The 17,402-nt window shown below is 42.5% G+C and overlaps 1 protein-coding gene across 1 annotated transcript; it reads left to right on the top strand.

Moving 5' to 3' along the window:
• Positions 1–1,130: 1,130 nt before the first annotated feature.
• LOC309544198 (uncharacterized protein) lies at positions 1,131–16,460 on the top strand (the record flags this gene model as incomplete). Its single annotated transcript, XM_082243074.1, has 3 exons — positions 1,131–1,668; positions 15,931–15,979; positions 16,316–16,460. Coding segments are annotated over 3 exons (732 nt in total), but the record flags the coding sequence as incomplete, so codon positions are not given.
• Positions 16,461–17,402: the final 942 nt, after the last annotated feature.

Here is a 17,402-nt window from a genome sequence, read left to right as displayed (position 1 = left end):
TAAGTGAATTGATAAGCTTAAGGCTGGGTTTCCACTAGTGCGACTTCAAAGTCGCGCGTCTTCAATAGCGACTTTGTACTTTGATAAACGCGCGACTTGTGTACGAATTTACAACGACTTGTTGCGGCTACGACTTGTTGCGACTTTGATGTATGCGACTTTCACATAAAAGATTCCTTTTCCTGCTAGTGATGTAATTCCTTTTCCTGCAAGTGATGTAATTTCCTGTTTTGGAATAGTAGTGTATGTTGCAGGAAACATGTTGGCTATGCAGTATGTTGGAGCAGCAGTAATTATGGCTGCTGTAGCAGCTGTTATTGATGAGGAAGAAGAGGACCGGAGAAGGAGAAGGCATCGCTTCTGGATCCATCCTGTCATCTCCCAAAGGGAAGAGAGAGGCCAGTTCAGGATCCTTTATCATGACCTCCGTGCTCATGAAGACAAATTCTTTAATTACACACGGATGTCAATTAAAAGGTCAGAACATATGTTCATGTCAACTCTTTAACAAATATGTCTCTATGTATGTTATTTTTTACATGGATAATGTTGATAAATGCCATATATGTTTTTTTTTTACAGTTTTGATGAATTGTTGGCTCTGCTCTCCACACATCTAGAGAGACAAAACACTAGATTCAGAAGGAGTATTCCGCCCATAGAAAGACTGATTATCACATTGAGGTAAATTTTCCAACCTACTTACCTCCTGAGGCATTTGGAGAGACACATTATCATGTAATTATCATGTAACATATATGTAGTAGTGGTTGTGATTATGTTTGCCATGTTTTTTTCAACAGTGTCTTTCTCCTGCCTATCTTCTTCCTTCATTTCCTCAGGTACCTTCGTCCAAGCCAGTTTATGCATCATTCTAACATTATTTTTTTATTTTTAGGTACCTGGCAACTGGACATACCTTTACAAGTTTACATTATGAGTTCATGGTTGGCAAAACTACTGCCAGCTATATTATCCATGATACCTGCAGAGCCATCTGGAATGTTCTTAAGGATTTGGTCCTGAAGAAACCCACTACAGAAGACTGGTGCAAGATAGCAGAATATTTCTGGGACCACTGCAATTTTCCAAATTGTGTTGGTGCAATTGACGGAAAACACATTAGAATATTGAAGCCCATTGGCAGTGGAAGTAAATTCTTCAACTACAAAAAATACTTTTCTTTTGTCTTACTAGCAGTGGCTGATGCCAAATACTGTTTTAGCTATGTAGACATAGGTTCGTATGGAAGCAGCTCAGACTCGAGCATATTTGCGAGATCCACATTCGGAAGAATGTTGAGGGAAGATGGACTTCAGCTGCCACCGGACTGTCCACTACCAGGGACAAACGGACCACCACAGCCATTTGTTTTTGTTGGAGATGAGGCTTTCGCTCTCAGTCATCATCTCTTAAGGCCCTATTCAAATCGGTCTCTGACTGTGGAAAAAAGAGTTTTCAACTACCGCTTAACCAGGGCAAGACGAGTTGTTGAATGCGCCTTTGGAATTTTAGCTAACAAGTGGAGGTTCCTGCACACATCTATCAATTTAAAAATGGATAATGCAATATGTGCAGTCAAAGCAGCATGTGTTCTTCACAACTATGTTGCACTTCGTGATGGGTACAATCATGAAGATTGTGGCATGAATGACATGGAGGGTGCAAGTTTGAGTGCCAGTAGGGGCACAAGCAATGGTGCTACTGTGCGTGAGGGATTCACATCCTTTTTTATGTCTGCTGCTGGTTCTGTCCCCTGGCAGCTGGACTCTATTTCATAATGTATCACACGTTCCAACACAGTCCAATTTTGAATAAAATTCTGTTATGTTTTCCTTATATTTCTGTGCAATTATAACCAAAGTCTGCATATTGTTCCAGTTCTAGCTATAATAAAAATACATTGCTTAACCTTCTGTTTTGCTGTTTTCTACTGTAGATATAATTATATAGCATACACACATTATTGACAGTACTATAGAAGCAAAAATAATCCAAACAAAAACCACAGAGTAGAGTAACAAGGTAATTTTTTTTTTTTTTTTTTTTCAAAATTTAGAAAAAAATAAACTTTTTATAACAACATCACCAATGTTTTGGAGATACCAGCACCAAAACAATGAAAAAATAAATTAACAGGTAAAATGTTAACAACACCAAAAACAAAAAAAATTACAATTCCTGGTATATAATTGGAGATTCAGTGGACCCAGAATGAGAAATATTTGATGGGCCAGATGGGCTTGGGTAATCACTTGCAGATCCCTGACGGTATTGCCTTTCCGGGAAAGGCGTAACCTGCATGGGAGCAGGTTGGTAAGGTCTTGGTGTGCCAAGGGTGGAGGCAATAGGGGGCGGTATTGGGTGAAACATGCGGGGCCTGGAGATATTCGGCATGTTGCCATACTCATTGTAGTATGGGCGATTAACTTGGTGCCCATACTGTGAACTTGGTGGTGGTGGTGGTGGTGGGTACTGGTAATTGGGGGGATATGTGTGGTGGGGGGGGGGGTTTCCATACATGCTGTAGAGCTTGCCTCCCCAACCACAAAAGATTGGGCGGTTGACATGAGAGCCATCCTTAGTGCATACTTTTTCTCAGGGGGGACCTGCTTGCACATACCCAACAGCACGGTCATGAAAGCAGTGTCATCACACATGCTTTCCTTCATGTGTGCGTTCATTTCCTTCACCACCTTCAGAACCTCCTCCATGGGTTTACCACCCCTAGGATTCGCCCTTGATGAAGACCTTGAGGAAGATCTTCGTGAAGGCCTTTGTTCTGTACTAGGCCCTGGTTCAGCCTCCACCGCAGCAGGAGAATCAATAATGGACAATGGTCTTGATATTACTCCCTCTGATTCCTCACCATCAGGGTCAGGGTCACCAGGGTCTTGGCATCCCTCCTCCTCCTCCTCCTCCTCCGCTGCCGCCTCCTGTGACCCCTCCTGCTGTTCAGAACCAAGTGAGGAGTCTTGCCAGCTTGCTTGGGTTCTGAAATATAATGAATACATTTCAAATTTTAGGAATATTAATATATTTTATATGTCAACTACAGTATCTAAAAAAATGCTGACAACTTACTCTCGCATCTCCAACACCGGCCTTAAAAATTCCAGCTCCTGGGCATGCGCATAAGGGACAATTCTGGAGGACCCAGAACCACTCCTTGCTTCTCGTAATTTTCTGAGATAGCGGTTATAGCAGTCCTTTATGCTTCTCCATCTGGTTTGTAAGGAGTGCACTGAAAAAAAGAAAATAACGGTACTGTACTGTACATATGGGGGCAAGCAGCAATGTGATAAATTGCATATATGAAACACTTACATTTTTCAGTCCGTTCTGTACTTGTAAGACAGTCCCAATTTTCAAAATAGATCCTTGCAATCTCCAGCCATGCTCTCTCCTTCCTCACATGGTCCTTATATAAGGGGTCTCGGGTGTCGTATATTGAGGGGCGAGCTCTGACCAGACGAATGATCTCCTCATTATCATGAGAAGTTCTTTTATTCTTCCTGGATCTTGGCATGCTTGCTGTATATAACACTCTCCTCTCCTCTGCTAACTATGGGAAGTGATGTTCTTGGGAGGTGCAGAGATCATGTGATTTGGGGCGGAACATAACAATAAAAAAAATTTACTGTAAACTTCCGTGCAAATCGCAACGAAGTCGAGACGAAGTCGCGTTCAAAACCGTGTACTGCGACTTCGTTGCGACTTACATTACCTTCTATGAGGGACATATCGCACTAAAGTCGGCCCAAAGTAGTGCAAGAAGCAATTTTGAAGACGCTGCGTCTTGAGTCGCAGCAGTGGAAACGGTCCATATTGAAAACAATGGGTTTTGACTTGTCATGCGACTTGACATGTGTCAAGTCGCACCGCAAGTCGCACTAGTGGAAACCGAGCCTAAAGCTTATATTTGTAACTCCCCTCTAGCAGCCAATCCATCAACTCACTTGAGTTGACTGGCAGTTGCAGAGGGAAACAAACATCACGGTGAAAATGGAAGTTATGCAGCAGTGCACTATTGCCAGGTTCACCCTTGATGTTTGCTACTAGTCAGGAAGTGCTCTGTTTTGTAGAGGACAGGTTATGGCACACCTGGAATTTATTTTATTGCAATGCATATTCACATAAAAGGATTTATATATAATGTTTTGTGGGAATTTATGATGACCATTTTCACAAGAATATTAGCTTGGCTGGCTGGCTTCTTCTATCTTGGCTTGCCTTTAAAGTACAACTATAGGCAAAACTTTATCCAAAATCAAAAAAGTTTTGCATTTAGTTGTACTTTAAATGGTGGTAGACCTGGCTTATATTAATATTTTCTTTTATGAAGCAGTAAACTGCACTACTACAGTTTTTTACTAATTTTACTGTCACTTCTAGTAAAATACTAGTGTTGTTGTCTGTCTCTGCTATGCTGTTTGCATTTTCAGACCTTCCTATATGTTTGCAGTGCAAGTGCACTAAAGTATGCAGGGCTTGCAGGCCATGACAGGGTCCAGGAAAGTGTCCTTTGAAGCAAATGAAAAAAAAAGGATTCTTTTATTTGTGACTGCTTGATTGTTTGTTTGTTTTTTTATAAAGTTTTATAAACCATTGGGCAGTGGGCTGGGCATGGGCATTGGGCAGTAATCGTGATGCATCGTGATGCATCGCGGAATCGAATCGTATCGAATCGCGACCCTAATAATCGTAATCGCATCGAATCGTGAGGTAAGTGAAGATGCGCAGCCCTAGTGTCCACCTTCTTCTGCTGTGTGTCCATCTTCTTCTGCCTATGTATCCATCTTCTTCTGCTGTGTGTCCATCTTCTTCTGCTGTGTGTCCATCTTCTTCTGCTGTGTGTCCACCTTCTTCTGCCTATGTGTCCATCTTCTTCTGCTGTGTGTCCATCTTCTTCTGCTGTGTGTCCATCTTCTTCTGCTGTGTGTCCATCTTCTTCTGCCTATGTGTCCATCTTCTTCTGCTGTGTGTCCATCTTCTTCTGCTGTGTGTCCATCTTCGTCTGTTGTGTGTCCACCTTCTTCTGCTGTGCATCCATCTTCTTCTGCCTATGTATCCATCTTCTTCTGCTGTGTGTCCACCTTCTTCTGCCTATGTGTCCATCTTCTTCTGCTGTGTGTCCATCTTCTTCTGCCTATGTGTCCATCTTCTTCTGCTGTGTGTCCATCTTCTTCTGCTGTGTGTCCATCTTCTTCTGCTGTGTGTCCACCTTCTTCTGCTGTGCATCCATCTTCTTCTGCCTATGTATCCATCTTCTTCTGCTGTGTGTCCACCTTCTTCTGCCTATGTGTCCATCTTCTTCTGCCTATGTATCCATCTTCTTCTGCTGTGTGTCCATCTTCTTCTGCTGTGTGTCCATCTTCGTCTGTTGTGTGTCCATCTTCTTCTGCTGTGTGTCCATCTTCTTCTGCTGTGTGTCCATCTTCTTCTGCTGTGTGTCCATCTTCTTCTGCTGTGTGTCCATCTTCTTCTGCCTATGTATGCATCTTTGTCTGTTGTGTGTCCATCTTCTTCTGCTGTGTGTCCATCTTCTTCTGCCTGTGTGTGCAGAGCTGGGAACAGCAGTTCAAATTATTGTAGTTCTAAACAGGAGCGCACACGAACTGGAGACTCCAGCAAGACTCCATAGGTCCCGGCAGGCACATAGGAGGATCCACAATCCCAAGATCAGCCAGCGTGGGACACAATTAGCAGAGCAATAACAGATGGGATTTTTCGTTAAAAAGAATAGCAAGAACATGCAAATCTTATTATAAGCATCTCCAAAAATGCTTTAATGTCACCTTAAAGTGTTAATAAACCCAGGAGCCTGCATTCAGTATATCTGGTCTCCTACAGTACACGGAAATGCAAACAGTGAGTATAACAAGCATTCTTTACTGCATATATACACTGATTTTATTGTTCTCAGTTTAGTGACTGAAAATGGCAGTATATTAGACAACCAACATGACTTTATTAAATAGAAAAAAGGGATAATATGAGAACTGCTATGTGCTCAGACTTTTAAGGTTGAATTAAAATTTCAGTCATGCATACTGTATATAAAACCTAACAAATGCAGGTATAAAGCTGCTTGTAATTCAAATGAATTTAAAATAGCAAATATGAAATTTAAGAAACATGCTGAAAAGAAAGTATATTAGTTGCAAAAAGATTTGTACCAAAAATGTATCCTTACCTCACCCTGACTACCACCCTTCCTCCCTACATAATAAATAGTGAAGAAAACCCAGTGAATCCAGCAGTAAACACTGGCAAGATAACATGGAAGCCATTGAAACAAATGCCTATGAATTTGGTGATGTGCTTGACATTGAAGTTCAGGTAGAACTTTTAAATGGATGCCTAAGCCTAAACGTCGATCTGCCCCCAAGGTCCTTTCAGTTTAAAGTACACTATATTACCAAAAGTTTAATGGCATCCCAGTCTTAGTCCGTAGGTTTCAATATTGAGTTGGTCTACCCTTTGCAGCTATAACAGCTTCAACTCTTCTGGGAAGGTTGTCAACAAGGTTTAGGAGTGTCTATGGTAATGTTTGTCCATTGTTCCAGAAGCACCTGGTTTGCAGTCTCCACTCTAATTCAACCCAAAGGTGTTCTATTGGGTTGAGGTCAGGACTCTGTGCAGGCCAGTCAAGTTCCTCCACCCCAAACTCGCTCATCAATGTCTAAATGGACCTTGCTTTATGCACTGGTCCAAATAATTTGGTGGAGGGGGGGTTATGATGTGGGGTTGCTTTTCAGGGTTTGGGCTTGGCCCCTTAATTCCAGTGAAAAAACTCTTAAGGCGTCTGCATACCAAGACATTTTGGACAGTTTCATGCTCCCAAATTTGTGGGAACAGTTTGGGGATGCCCCCTTCCTGTTCCAACATTAATGTGCACCATTGCACAAAGCAAGATCCATAAAGACATGATGAGCGGGTTTGGAGTGGGTGAACTTAACTGGCCTGCACAGAGTCCTGACCTCAACCCGATAGAACACCTTCGGGATGAATTAAAGCCAGGCCTTCTCGTCCAACATAAGTGCCTGACCTCACAAATGCGCTTCTGGAACAATGGTCAAACATTCCCATAGACACACTCCTAAACCTTGTGGACAGCCTTCCCAGAAGAGTTGAAGCTGTTATAGCCGCAAAGGGTGGGCCAACTCAATATTGAACCCTACGGACTAAGATTGGGATGCCATTAAAGTCCATGCGTGTGTAAAGGCAGGTGTCCGAAAACTTTGACAATATAGTGTATATGATTAGCCACAAAAAGAGCCCCAAATCTTTTTCCCATGCATGTGGGTAATGATGTATGGCTTTTTATGACGGTTAAATATATTGGGGGGAGATGGTGGTTGGAATGTGTCGGGACAGGCCCGCTGTAGCTTATTTGCTGATGCTTGATGACGAGGTCAGTCTATAATTGCAGTCTGCAGTTCTTTTCCTTATCTTCCTTGTTTTTATTCTCTCACTTTTCAGTATATTTTTTTGCTCTATTTTATTTTAAGCAAATTATGTGTTCAAAAATATGACGTCAAAATTCTTTGTGTTGCTGCTACTGTTTCTCAGCGATAAGATTTACTAAGCAGGAAACTTGTTTTCTTGGACAAGGAAAATATATTTGACATAATAAAAGGCGGCTGTTAAATGAAAATTTGCCAAAATTTCAGAACTGTTTAGTCTTTTTAGGGATAAAGGGTTCATACTTTGTTTTAGTAATACTTTTTTTGGTGCTATTTTTAAACTATTATCTATTTTGTAATTTAGGAGGAACTTTAAGAAAATAACTGAATACACAGCTGAATATATACATTTGAACTGTCTAAGATTATAATTTTGTTTACCCAGTCTTGTGATCTCAGCCTCCCTTTCAGGCAGCACAGTCCATCGGTGTCATCACTGTTCTTCACTACAATGAAAGTGTCCAGCCAAAACTTTTTTTTTTTTTTAGTTTTTGGATAGAGTGTGGAAGGTTTTGAATCCCTGCCAGGTATCTACTGGCATCAGGGGCTCTGTTAACCACTTCTGGACCGGAAGATTTTCCCCCTTAATGACCAGGCCACATTTTGCGATTCGGCACTGCGTTAATTTAACGGAAAATTGCGCGGTCGTGCCGCGGCGGACTCAAATAAAATTGATGTTTTTTTCCCACAAATAGAGCTTTCTTTTGGTGGTAATTGATCACCTGTGCGATTTTTATTTTTTGCGCTATAAACAAAAAAAGAGCGACAATTCTTAATAAAAAAAAAAAAAACAATATTTTTCACTTTCTGCTATATAACATTCCCAAAAAAAAAAATGTAAAAATCAAAATTTTTTAACATTTTAGGCCGATTTGTTTTCTGCTACATTTTTTTGGTAAAAAAAATCACAACAAGCGTATTTTTATTGGTTTTGCGCAAAAGTTATCACGTCTACTAACTACGGCAAAGATTTATGTCATTTTTATTGTTTTTTTTTTTTTTTTACTAGTAATGGCAGGGCCGTCTTTAATATTGATTGGACCCTGGGTAAACTTTTTCTTGGGCCCTCCCGAATCCACTTATCAACTATTTGCGAGCTGTGCGGACTCAAGGGGAAGCTGCCTTGGGCCCCATAACAATGACTGCCCCTTTTGCACTGTGTTAAAGACAGCCCTGAGTAATGGCGGCGATCTGGGATTTTTAGCGATACTGTGACATTGCGGTGAACAGATCGGACCCCTAACTGACATTTTTGACACTTTTGGGGGGACCAGTGACATTACTACAGTAATCAGTGCTAAAAATATGCAGTTACTGTAATAATGACACAGGCATGGAAGATGTTAACACTGTGGGCGATCAAGGGGTTAAATGTGTACCTATATAGAAGGATCACAGGAGCTCTGTGATTATTCCAGAGAGAAGAACGGTCAGCTGTGTTTACAACAGCTAACTGTTCTTCTCTCTCAGCGGGGAGCGATCGCAGGTGCCAGGCGGCAATCGGAGCTGCCTGCCCCATGAATCAGAGTCCCCGCTGCCGAGTGCCACCGGCGCGCTCTCACTCCTAGCTGGAGGCGCACGACCGACGTAGAACTACATCATTTCGTGCAGGAGGGCCGCCCTGCTGCAGTAAATCGGCGGTGGGCGGTCCGGAACCGGTTAAAGAGATCTGCCTTTACTTCTTGTCCTGCTGGCAATATTTTTCTAGACCGTAAGGGGAACGCCTCAACAGCAACACAGACAAAAAATGGTTTTCTTTTGTAGAGTAGGGGAAGGCTAAAACCTGTCGCATATTTATTTCTGTCTTTGTCCCTGTTGCAGATTTTCTGCCCCTTCCTGTCTGGTGAAAACATTACCCCCACTCTATCCAAAACTAGAAAAAAAAATGTGGGCTTGATATATCGTTAACCACTTTACCACTAGAGCATTTTGCTGTCTTACGTCTGGGCCACTTTTTGCGATTCGGCGCTGTGTGACTTTAACTGACAATTGCGCGGTCATGCGACGCCGTACCCAAACGAAACTTACGTCCTTTTTTTCCCACAAACAGAGCTTTCTTTTGGTGGTGTTTGATCACCTGTGCGATTTTTACTTTTTGCGCTATAAACAAAAAAAAAGCGTTTATTTTGAAAAAATAACAATATTTTTAACATTTTTTTATATGAAATTCCCCCCAAAAAAGATGTAAAAACCAATTTTTTTTAAAATTTTTGGCCAATCTGTTTTCTGCTACCCATGTTTGGTAAAAAAAAATCGCAATAAGCGTATTTTGATTGGTTTGCGCAAAAGTTATTGCGTTTACTAACTAAGGGAAAGATTTATGTCATTTTTGGTGTTTTTTTTAACGAGTAATGGCGGCGATCTGCAATTTTTTTTGCGGGACTGCGACATTGCGGCGGACAGATCGGACCCTTGACTGACATTTTTGATACTTTTGGGGGTACCAGTGACATTACTGCAGTAATCAGTGCTATAAATATGCACTGTTACTGTAAAAATGACACTGGCAGGAAAGGGGTTAGTTTTATTGGGTTAATGTATGCCTGGTGCTTACTGACGTGTGTGGGGGGAGGTGACTGTGTGAGCCAGGGACAGATCGGATGTTCAGCTATGCTGAACACTCCGATCTGTCACTCCCTGTCACTTAGGAGATCCTCCCGCTCTGTTTACACAGGCGGGCGGATCTCCAAACTAGATTCCCCGACGATCGGGGAAGAGCGGCGGCGATCACCGCCGCTCCTCCCCTGGCCCGACTCCCGCTGTGAATGAAAACAGCGGGAGCGCGCCTCCGGCGACGCGCGAGCGCCGCCTACAGGAGAGGAGTCTAGACGAGTTCTACGTCGCTAGACGATAACGAGCCACTGTGCCGCAGTAGCAGCACAGTGGCTAGTGGGAAAAGTGGTTAAGCAATAATATAGTCACTGACCAGTCACTGTTCTTGCTCTGCTCTCCCATTCTGTTAAATAGCTCCCAGCGTTAGACTGACAGCTTTGTGCAGTGTTATATTACCTGACTGGTTGACACTTCTGTCACTTGCTCCCCCAGTCCGTTACAGCCAGAAATCTGTAACAGTCCATGCCGCACTGACTTCTAATGCGCCATTTGCATAGCTTATGGTGGAACAGTGAACATCCAGAAATAAAAATAGTCAGCACTTGAAAGTAGAATTAAAAAAATGTACTGAAGTTCTACAGATGTCAATGTTTCTTGAACAGAAGAGACCCCTTTTTTAAGGTAGCAGATGGATATTTCATTCTACACTGCTCAAAAAAATTAAAAGAACACTTTGAAAACACATCAAATCTCAATGGGGAAAAATATCATTCTGGATATCTATAATGACATGGACTGGGTAATGTGTTAGGAACAAAATGATGCCACGTTGTTTGATGGAAATTAAAATTATCAACCTACAGAGAGCTAGATTCAAAGACATCCTGAAAATCAAAGTGAAAAAATGATGCAGTAGGCTAGTCCATTTTGCTGAAATTTCATTGCAGCAACTTGGAATGGTCCTCAGTAGTTTGTATGGCCCCCACATGCTTGTATGCATGCCTGACAATATTGGGGCATGCTCCTAATGAGACGACAGATGGTGTCCTGGCGTATTTTCCCCCAGATCTGGACCAGGGCATCACTGAGCTCCTGAACAGGCTAATGTGCAACCTGGTGGCATTGGATGGACCGAAACATAATGTCCCAGAGGTGTTTTATTGGATTTAGGTCAGGTGAGCGTGGGGGGCATTCAATGGTATCAATGCCTCATCCTCCAGGAACTGGCTGCAAACTCTCGCCACATAATGCTGGGCATTGTCATGCACCAGGAGGAACCCAGGACCCACTGCATAAGTGTAGGGCCTGACAATGGGTCCAAACATTTCATCCTGATACCTAGTGGCAGTCAAGGTGCCATTGTCTAGCCTGTAGAGATCTGTGCATCCCTCCATTGATATTCCTCCCCAGACCATCAATGACCCACAACTAAACCTGCCATGCTGCACAATGTTATAGACAGCACAATGTTCTCCATGGCTTCTCCAGACCGTTTCACAAATGTCACTTGTGCTCAGGGTGAACCTGCTCTCATCTGTGAAAAGCACAGGGAGCCAGTGGTGGACCTGCCAATTCTGGTGTTCAATGGCAAATGCCAATCGAACTCAGGCCCTCAGGTCACAATCATGAAGTCTGTATCTGATTGTTTGGGCACAGACATGTACACCAGTTGCCTGCTGGGGGTCATTTTGTAGGGCTCTGGCAGTGCTCATCCTGTTCCTCCCTGCACAAAGGAACAGATACCAGTCCTGCTGATGGGATAAGGACCTTCTACTGCCCTGTCCAGCTCTCCTAGAGTAACTGCCTGTCTCCTGGAATTTCCTCCATGCTCTTAAGACTGTGCTGGGATACACAGCAAACCTTCCGGGAATGGCACATATTGATGTGCCTTCCTGGAAGATTTGGACTGCCTATGCAACCTCAATAGGGTCCAGGTATCGCCTCATGCTACCAGTAGTGACACTGATCCTAGCCAAATGCAAAACTAGTGAAAAACAGTCAGAAAAGATGAGTACGGAAAAAAATGTCAGTGCCCTCCACCTGTAAAACCATTCCTCTCATTGTTCCCATCTAGTGCACCTTGTTGTTTTTTTTTTCTTCTCTGAGCCAATCCTGGAGCGAAGGAGGAGTGTCCCTCATCCATCTACTGGCAATGCATTTTCTGGCGAGAAACAACGTTTTGTGTAAAAACAGGGTGGTGTATTTATCAATACTGACATCAGGGGGTATCCCTAGTAAGCAGAATTTCGGGGCCAGTGTCAGAGGGGAACCCATGGTGTCATGGAGAAATCTAACCACCTGTCCCCAGAAGCCCTGGATCTCCGGGCATTGCCAGAGGAGATGGTAAAAGGTGCCTTGTTCCTGCCGACACACGGGGCACTGCCCGGACACCTCACTGCGGTACTTAGCCGTCATTATTGGCGTCAGGTAGGCCCGGTGAAGGATGAACAATTGAGTTAGTCGGTCCGAAAGTTTTGGAGAGACCAGTTTACAATTGTCGAGGGCGTCCTCCCATTCCTCATCATCCATGGTCCCAACATCTCCCTCCCATTTAGTTTTAACAGCGTAGGCCAAGACCGTAGAAGCTGGTAACAGAAGGGCATTATACATATGAGAAATGAGTTGTTTAGATTCAGAACCCATCACTACTTCCAATACCGAGATCGGGGCCAGGTCGGGCATAGGTCGGGGGAATTGAGCGGAGAAAGCATGCCTAATCTGCAGGTACCTGAAGAACATATGGTTGGGAAGGTCATACTGGCTTTTCAGGGCATCGAAAGGCGTAAGGGCACCATTAGCGACTATATGAGCAAGGTAGCTAATTCCATACTGGACCCACACATGCGCATCCGGGATAGAGACATACTCGGGGAGGCTAGTATTGTGCCACAGAGGCGTGTGTGCATGAAGCAAGGGAACGTCCAATTTAGTGGACACCACGTCCCAGACACGCCTGTACTGAAACAGCATGGAGGTGCGGTCGCCTCTGGACTCGGCGCCCCGAATGCCCATCAGAACCAACGACAGGGGATCCACAGACGCATGGGCCCAGGCAGGAGTGAGGATTGCTCAATAAGGGTGAGAGCGACGAAGAGGGAGGTGCCCGGGTCGGCAGTGCACCTTGTTGTTAATTTCATTAACACCAAAGCAGCTGAAACTTATTAACAACCCTCTCTGCTACTTAACTGACCAGATCAATATCCCAGGAGTTTACTTGACTTGATGCTATACTCTGATTAAAAAGTGTTCCTTTAACTTTTTTGAGAAGTGTATTTGAGGAGTGGGGAATATTGGCTTTCTGGCAAATAAAAAAATTTAATTGTATTGTTCTCGGACGAAAGAGAAGAATGCAATTTCTGCATGCCTTCTGCCAAACTGTAAATTAAATCTGATATGGATTTTTTCATCTGTATATTTTTTACAGCTTTGTGAAGTGTATGGCATCAATAAGGAAATAAAAAGGAGATCTAGTGCTCTCTGTCTTATTAAGGGGCCATTTATTGCATTTGCTGAAATCACACTTACATTGAATGGCACTTAAGCAGTGCTAGCTTTCTCTGCATCCAGACACTTCCTGGTACCTCCGGGATCAGCGTAATGACGTGCAGGCTCCTCCCCGGTACGGGGGAGGAGCCTGCACTGCTTAAGTGCCATTCAATGTAAGTGTGATTTCAGCAAATGTAATAAATGGCCCCTAATAAGACAGAGAGCACTAGATCTCCTTTTTATTTCCTTATTGATGCCATATACAACTTGAATTGATTGGAGGCGGTGGCAGGAGAGTTTACCAGGCGACTGTGATATTATCCCCTGTGCATTTAGACTCTCATGAGTCTTCCCTTGAGGTGAGCTGCTAATCCTATCACTGTCACGTAGATCACTTGGAGTGGAGCATGCATCACTTTAATCACAGATGAAGATTAATTTGCCTATTATTGTGTCACTGTATTTTGCTTATTACTGTGTCACTTTAGTTGCACTGTGCATTGGGACTTATATATCACAGTGGTATTGTGTTATTTTACTTGCACCGTGTTTATTGGGACTTTGATTATCACCAATATTTTTTCATATTTTTTCACAATATTTGAGTTTATGGTAACAATATATATTATACTTCACTAAGCGATTAATTTTGATATTTTATTCACTCAGCGCAGCAATATTATTTACTCAATAATCTCTCCAGCCTGTCCCTAAAATGCTCAAATATCTTTCCCTGCCTACACTCCGACCTGTCCCTGCATTCTTTTCGGGCACAATTTTTCCCTGTCTGTCCCTAATCAGCAGCCAGCACGTATGATGTGTGCTCTCTCCCTACACTACAGCAGAATGACGCACCGCGCTGTGTCTCTCGAGCTTATAAAGACATGGGTCACATGCTTCAGATGGCCAATCACAGCTCCTAATACATTAGTAGGCATGGCTGTGATGGCGCAAAGCAGTTAAACGCTTGTTGATTGGCTGTTGAAAGCCCGCCATTAAAAGCGCGCCATTACATACAAAACAGGAAATAAAAATACCGAACACGGATTTTAAACCCCAACATACAGTAAAGTTTTCGGGTCCATGTCCGGGTAACAAAAATCCAATTATCCGGTACGGACCCGAATAATACAGTCCGTGTTCGCTCAACACTATCTGTGGAACCATGCTGCTCCTTTTGGTAACATGGTTTCAAGTTGGCCTCTTGGTTGCTTCTGTGAGAATTGTCTCAAGTTTTCTAAGCAGAGTCACCGATTTGCCATATAGTTCCCAATTTAAAACAATGATTTATTAGTGTCCCATGAAATGATCAAAGTTTGAAAAATGTAGCATTGTATAGATTTTTTATAGGGATGAATAGAATTTGCAGCAGTCATGCAATAGGAGCAACAAAGCCTGAGTGGGATCAATTTAAACATTTGTAGTTTGCCAATTGGGCCACATAGCAAAATTCTCAACAAAACAAGCATTAAGTAATAATGAGCCTTAGTAGGGTTTTTTGGAGATAGAACTGGGGCATGATAAAGGTAAGTTATTTAAAAGTACACTTCATTTTTAAAACCTGAACAATAAAAAAACATGATAGCCATGACAATGTGCCGATTGAATTACTAAAAACCAATCGCACCACCTCCAAATTCCTGCTCATATGAAAACCTGACCTACCAATATCCAATCTCTCATGCCATCACCAAATTCTTACTAATAATAGTTAAAAACAATCTACACTGAACAAAATTATAAACACAACACTTTTGTTTTTGCCCCCATTTTTCATGAGCTGAAATCAAAGATCTAAGACTTTTTCTATGTACACAAAAGGCCTATTTCTCTCAAATATTATTCACAAATCTGTCTAAATCTGTGTTAGTGAGCACTTCTCCTTTGCCGAGATAATCCATCCACCTCACAGGTGTGGCATATCAACATGCTGATTGGACAACATGATTATTGCACAGGTGTGCCTTAGGCTGGCAACAATAAAAAGCCACTCTAAAATGTGCAGTTTTATTACACAGCACAATGCCACAGATGTCGCAAGTTTTGAGGAAGCGTGCAATTGGCATGCTTACTGCAGGAATTCCACCAGAGCGTGGATTGCCTGTAAATTACATGTTCGGTCAATAACTACTCTTAAAAGGTAACGCTCTTAGGAATTCTATCCATGCCTATTGTTGAAAAATGTTTACTTTTAGATTTTGGAGGATGTATAAATCACATGAGCTATATCTTTCTGTTTAGATCTGCTATATCGCCCCCCTCTATTTCTGGATTTTAGACAGTATATAGGCTGTCCTGCTTGTCATCATAATTACAACTATAGATATCTTGAGGTAATTAATTGCAATTGTACAACTTTTATTTTTTCTATGACTGTGAACAATCCATTTATCTTGTTTTTTTTTTTTTCCTTATTGTATAGGGATTGCCTCGACTCCAGGATTTATCAATCCGGAGTTTATCTTATCTGCGTAACTTTATACAGTAAAGGCTTTACCCCAAATGTTCATGCTAAAAATATAAAATAAGGTAAAACCCATTCCCTATACTAAATTAAATTTCCTTTACTGAAAAGAAGTGATTCTTAATGACATTTTATGTTTATAGATATCACAGAACATATCCACTCATCCACCAGTTCTGCCGTATACATTCCCCCTTTCTTTTGCGCCCTCTATGCTCACCTGGGAGACATGGTTTACACCCTACTACAGGTGTGTTTTCCTGTACAGCACACAGACGTTAGCACAAATGTTACCTTCTTGTTTATGTTGATACTAACTAATATTTTGTCTACTTTATATTAGTGACCAAACAGAGTCCTTGGTTACCGACACGGCGGAGGAGCTGGAGTATCCGGAGGAACTCTCTACTTGGTGTCGAGCCAGTGTAAGCTTCCGAAGGGTATCCATTGCTCCGGCTGGATGTTGTATTATGTTCTTTATGCGATAACCATTTTGTAAACAAGTGAGTGCAGTGTGTGGGATTGTTTAAAATAAAGCGTTTGAAAACAGTGGAGCATTTCTCTTTACATGCACGGGAGTTACATTATCCGAATGGGTGTTTGTGGCGGTCCGGTGGAGTAATGTTTTCTGGAATTCATGCACTTTAAGCCTGATCCACAAAAGTGGGGAGGCATAGTCATTTGGTGAGTGTTCCATTCAGCTATTATCCTGGCACTGTGGTGGTGGAGAGTGGGGTGATCCCCCTAATATCACAAATATTTTCTGCTTGGATACAATTTGCATTTACCTAGAATTCATGGACTTTATGGACTATTTGTGCTAAGGACTGAGTTATAAGGTCACTTTATATGATTTTAATTTAATATGTGGGTCTCAGCCTTCTATTAAGTTTGTGAATATCTGTGTGGTGGTGAGGGGTTCCCATCACTTCTGCGCTACTGTGATTTATGACATGTTTTTTACCATATATATCAAATTATATTTATTTATTTACACTCTTTAAGTAGCAGCATTTACCTTCTTACCATCCTCCTAAGTGCATAGGGTTACATTGTTTATTTCTGTGTGCATAGGAGTTATTGAGAGTATCATTTTGAGGGCTGTGTAATATGCAGCGGGGCTGTTTTAATATGCCGGGGGGCTGTGTAATATGCAGGGGGGCTGTGCAGGCATCCCAAGTCTCCTGCAAGGTGCGGGAATCTCCCGGATTTTGGCTGTGGCTCCCTAACACCCGCAAGTGCCGCTCGATATCCCGGTCAGCAGCTGGCAGCTGTGGGACTCTTTTTTGAAGAGGCGGGATACAGCTGCATTAGCTGCTCATGTTGCGGATGACGTGGGAAGGAAGTGATCTAGAGTGTTGTGAAGAGGTGCTACCTTATGAAAGTCATTGTGACACGTGGTGCCTCTGCATTTGGCACGCAAAAGAAGA

The sequence above is a fragment of the Pelophylax lessonae genome, assembly GCF_965119305.1.
Source record: "Pelophylax lessonae genome assembly, chromosome: 1".
Lineage (NCBI taxonomy): Eukaryota > Metazoa > Chordata > Amphibia > Anura > Ranidae > Pelophylax > Pelophylax lessonae.
The sequence above is the reverse complement of the archived record's forward strand: the minus strand, read 5'-3'. Positions and strand labels throughout refer to the sequence as shown.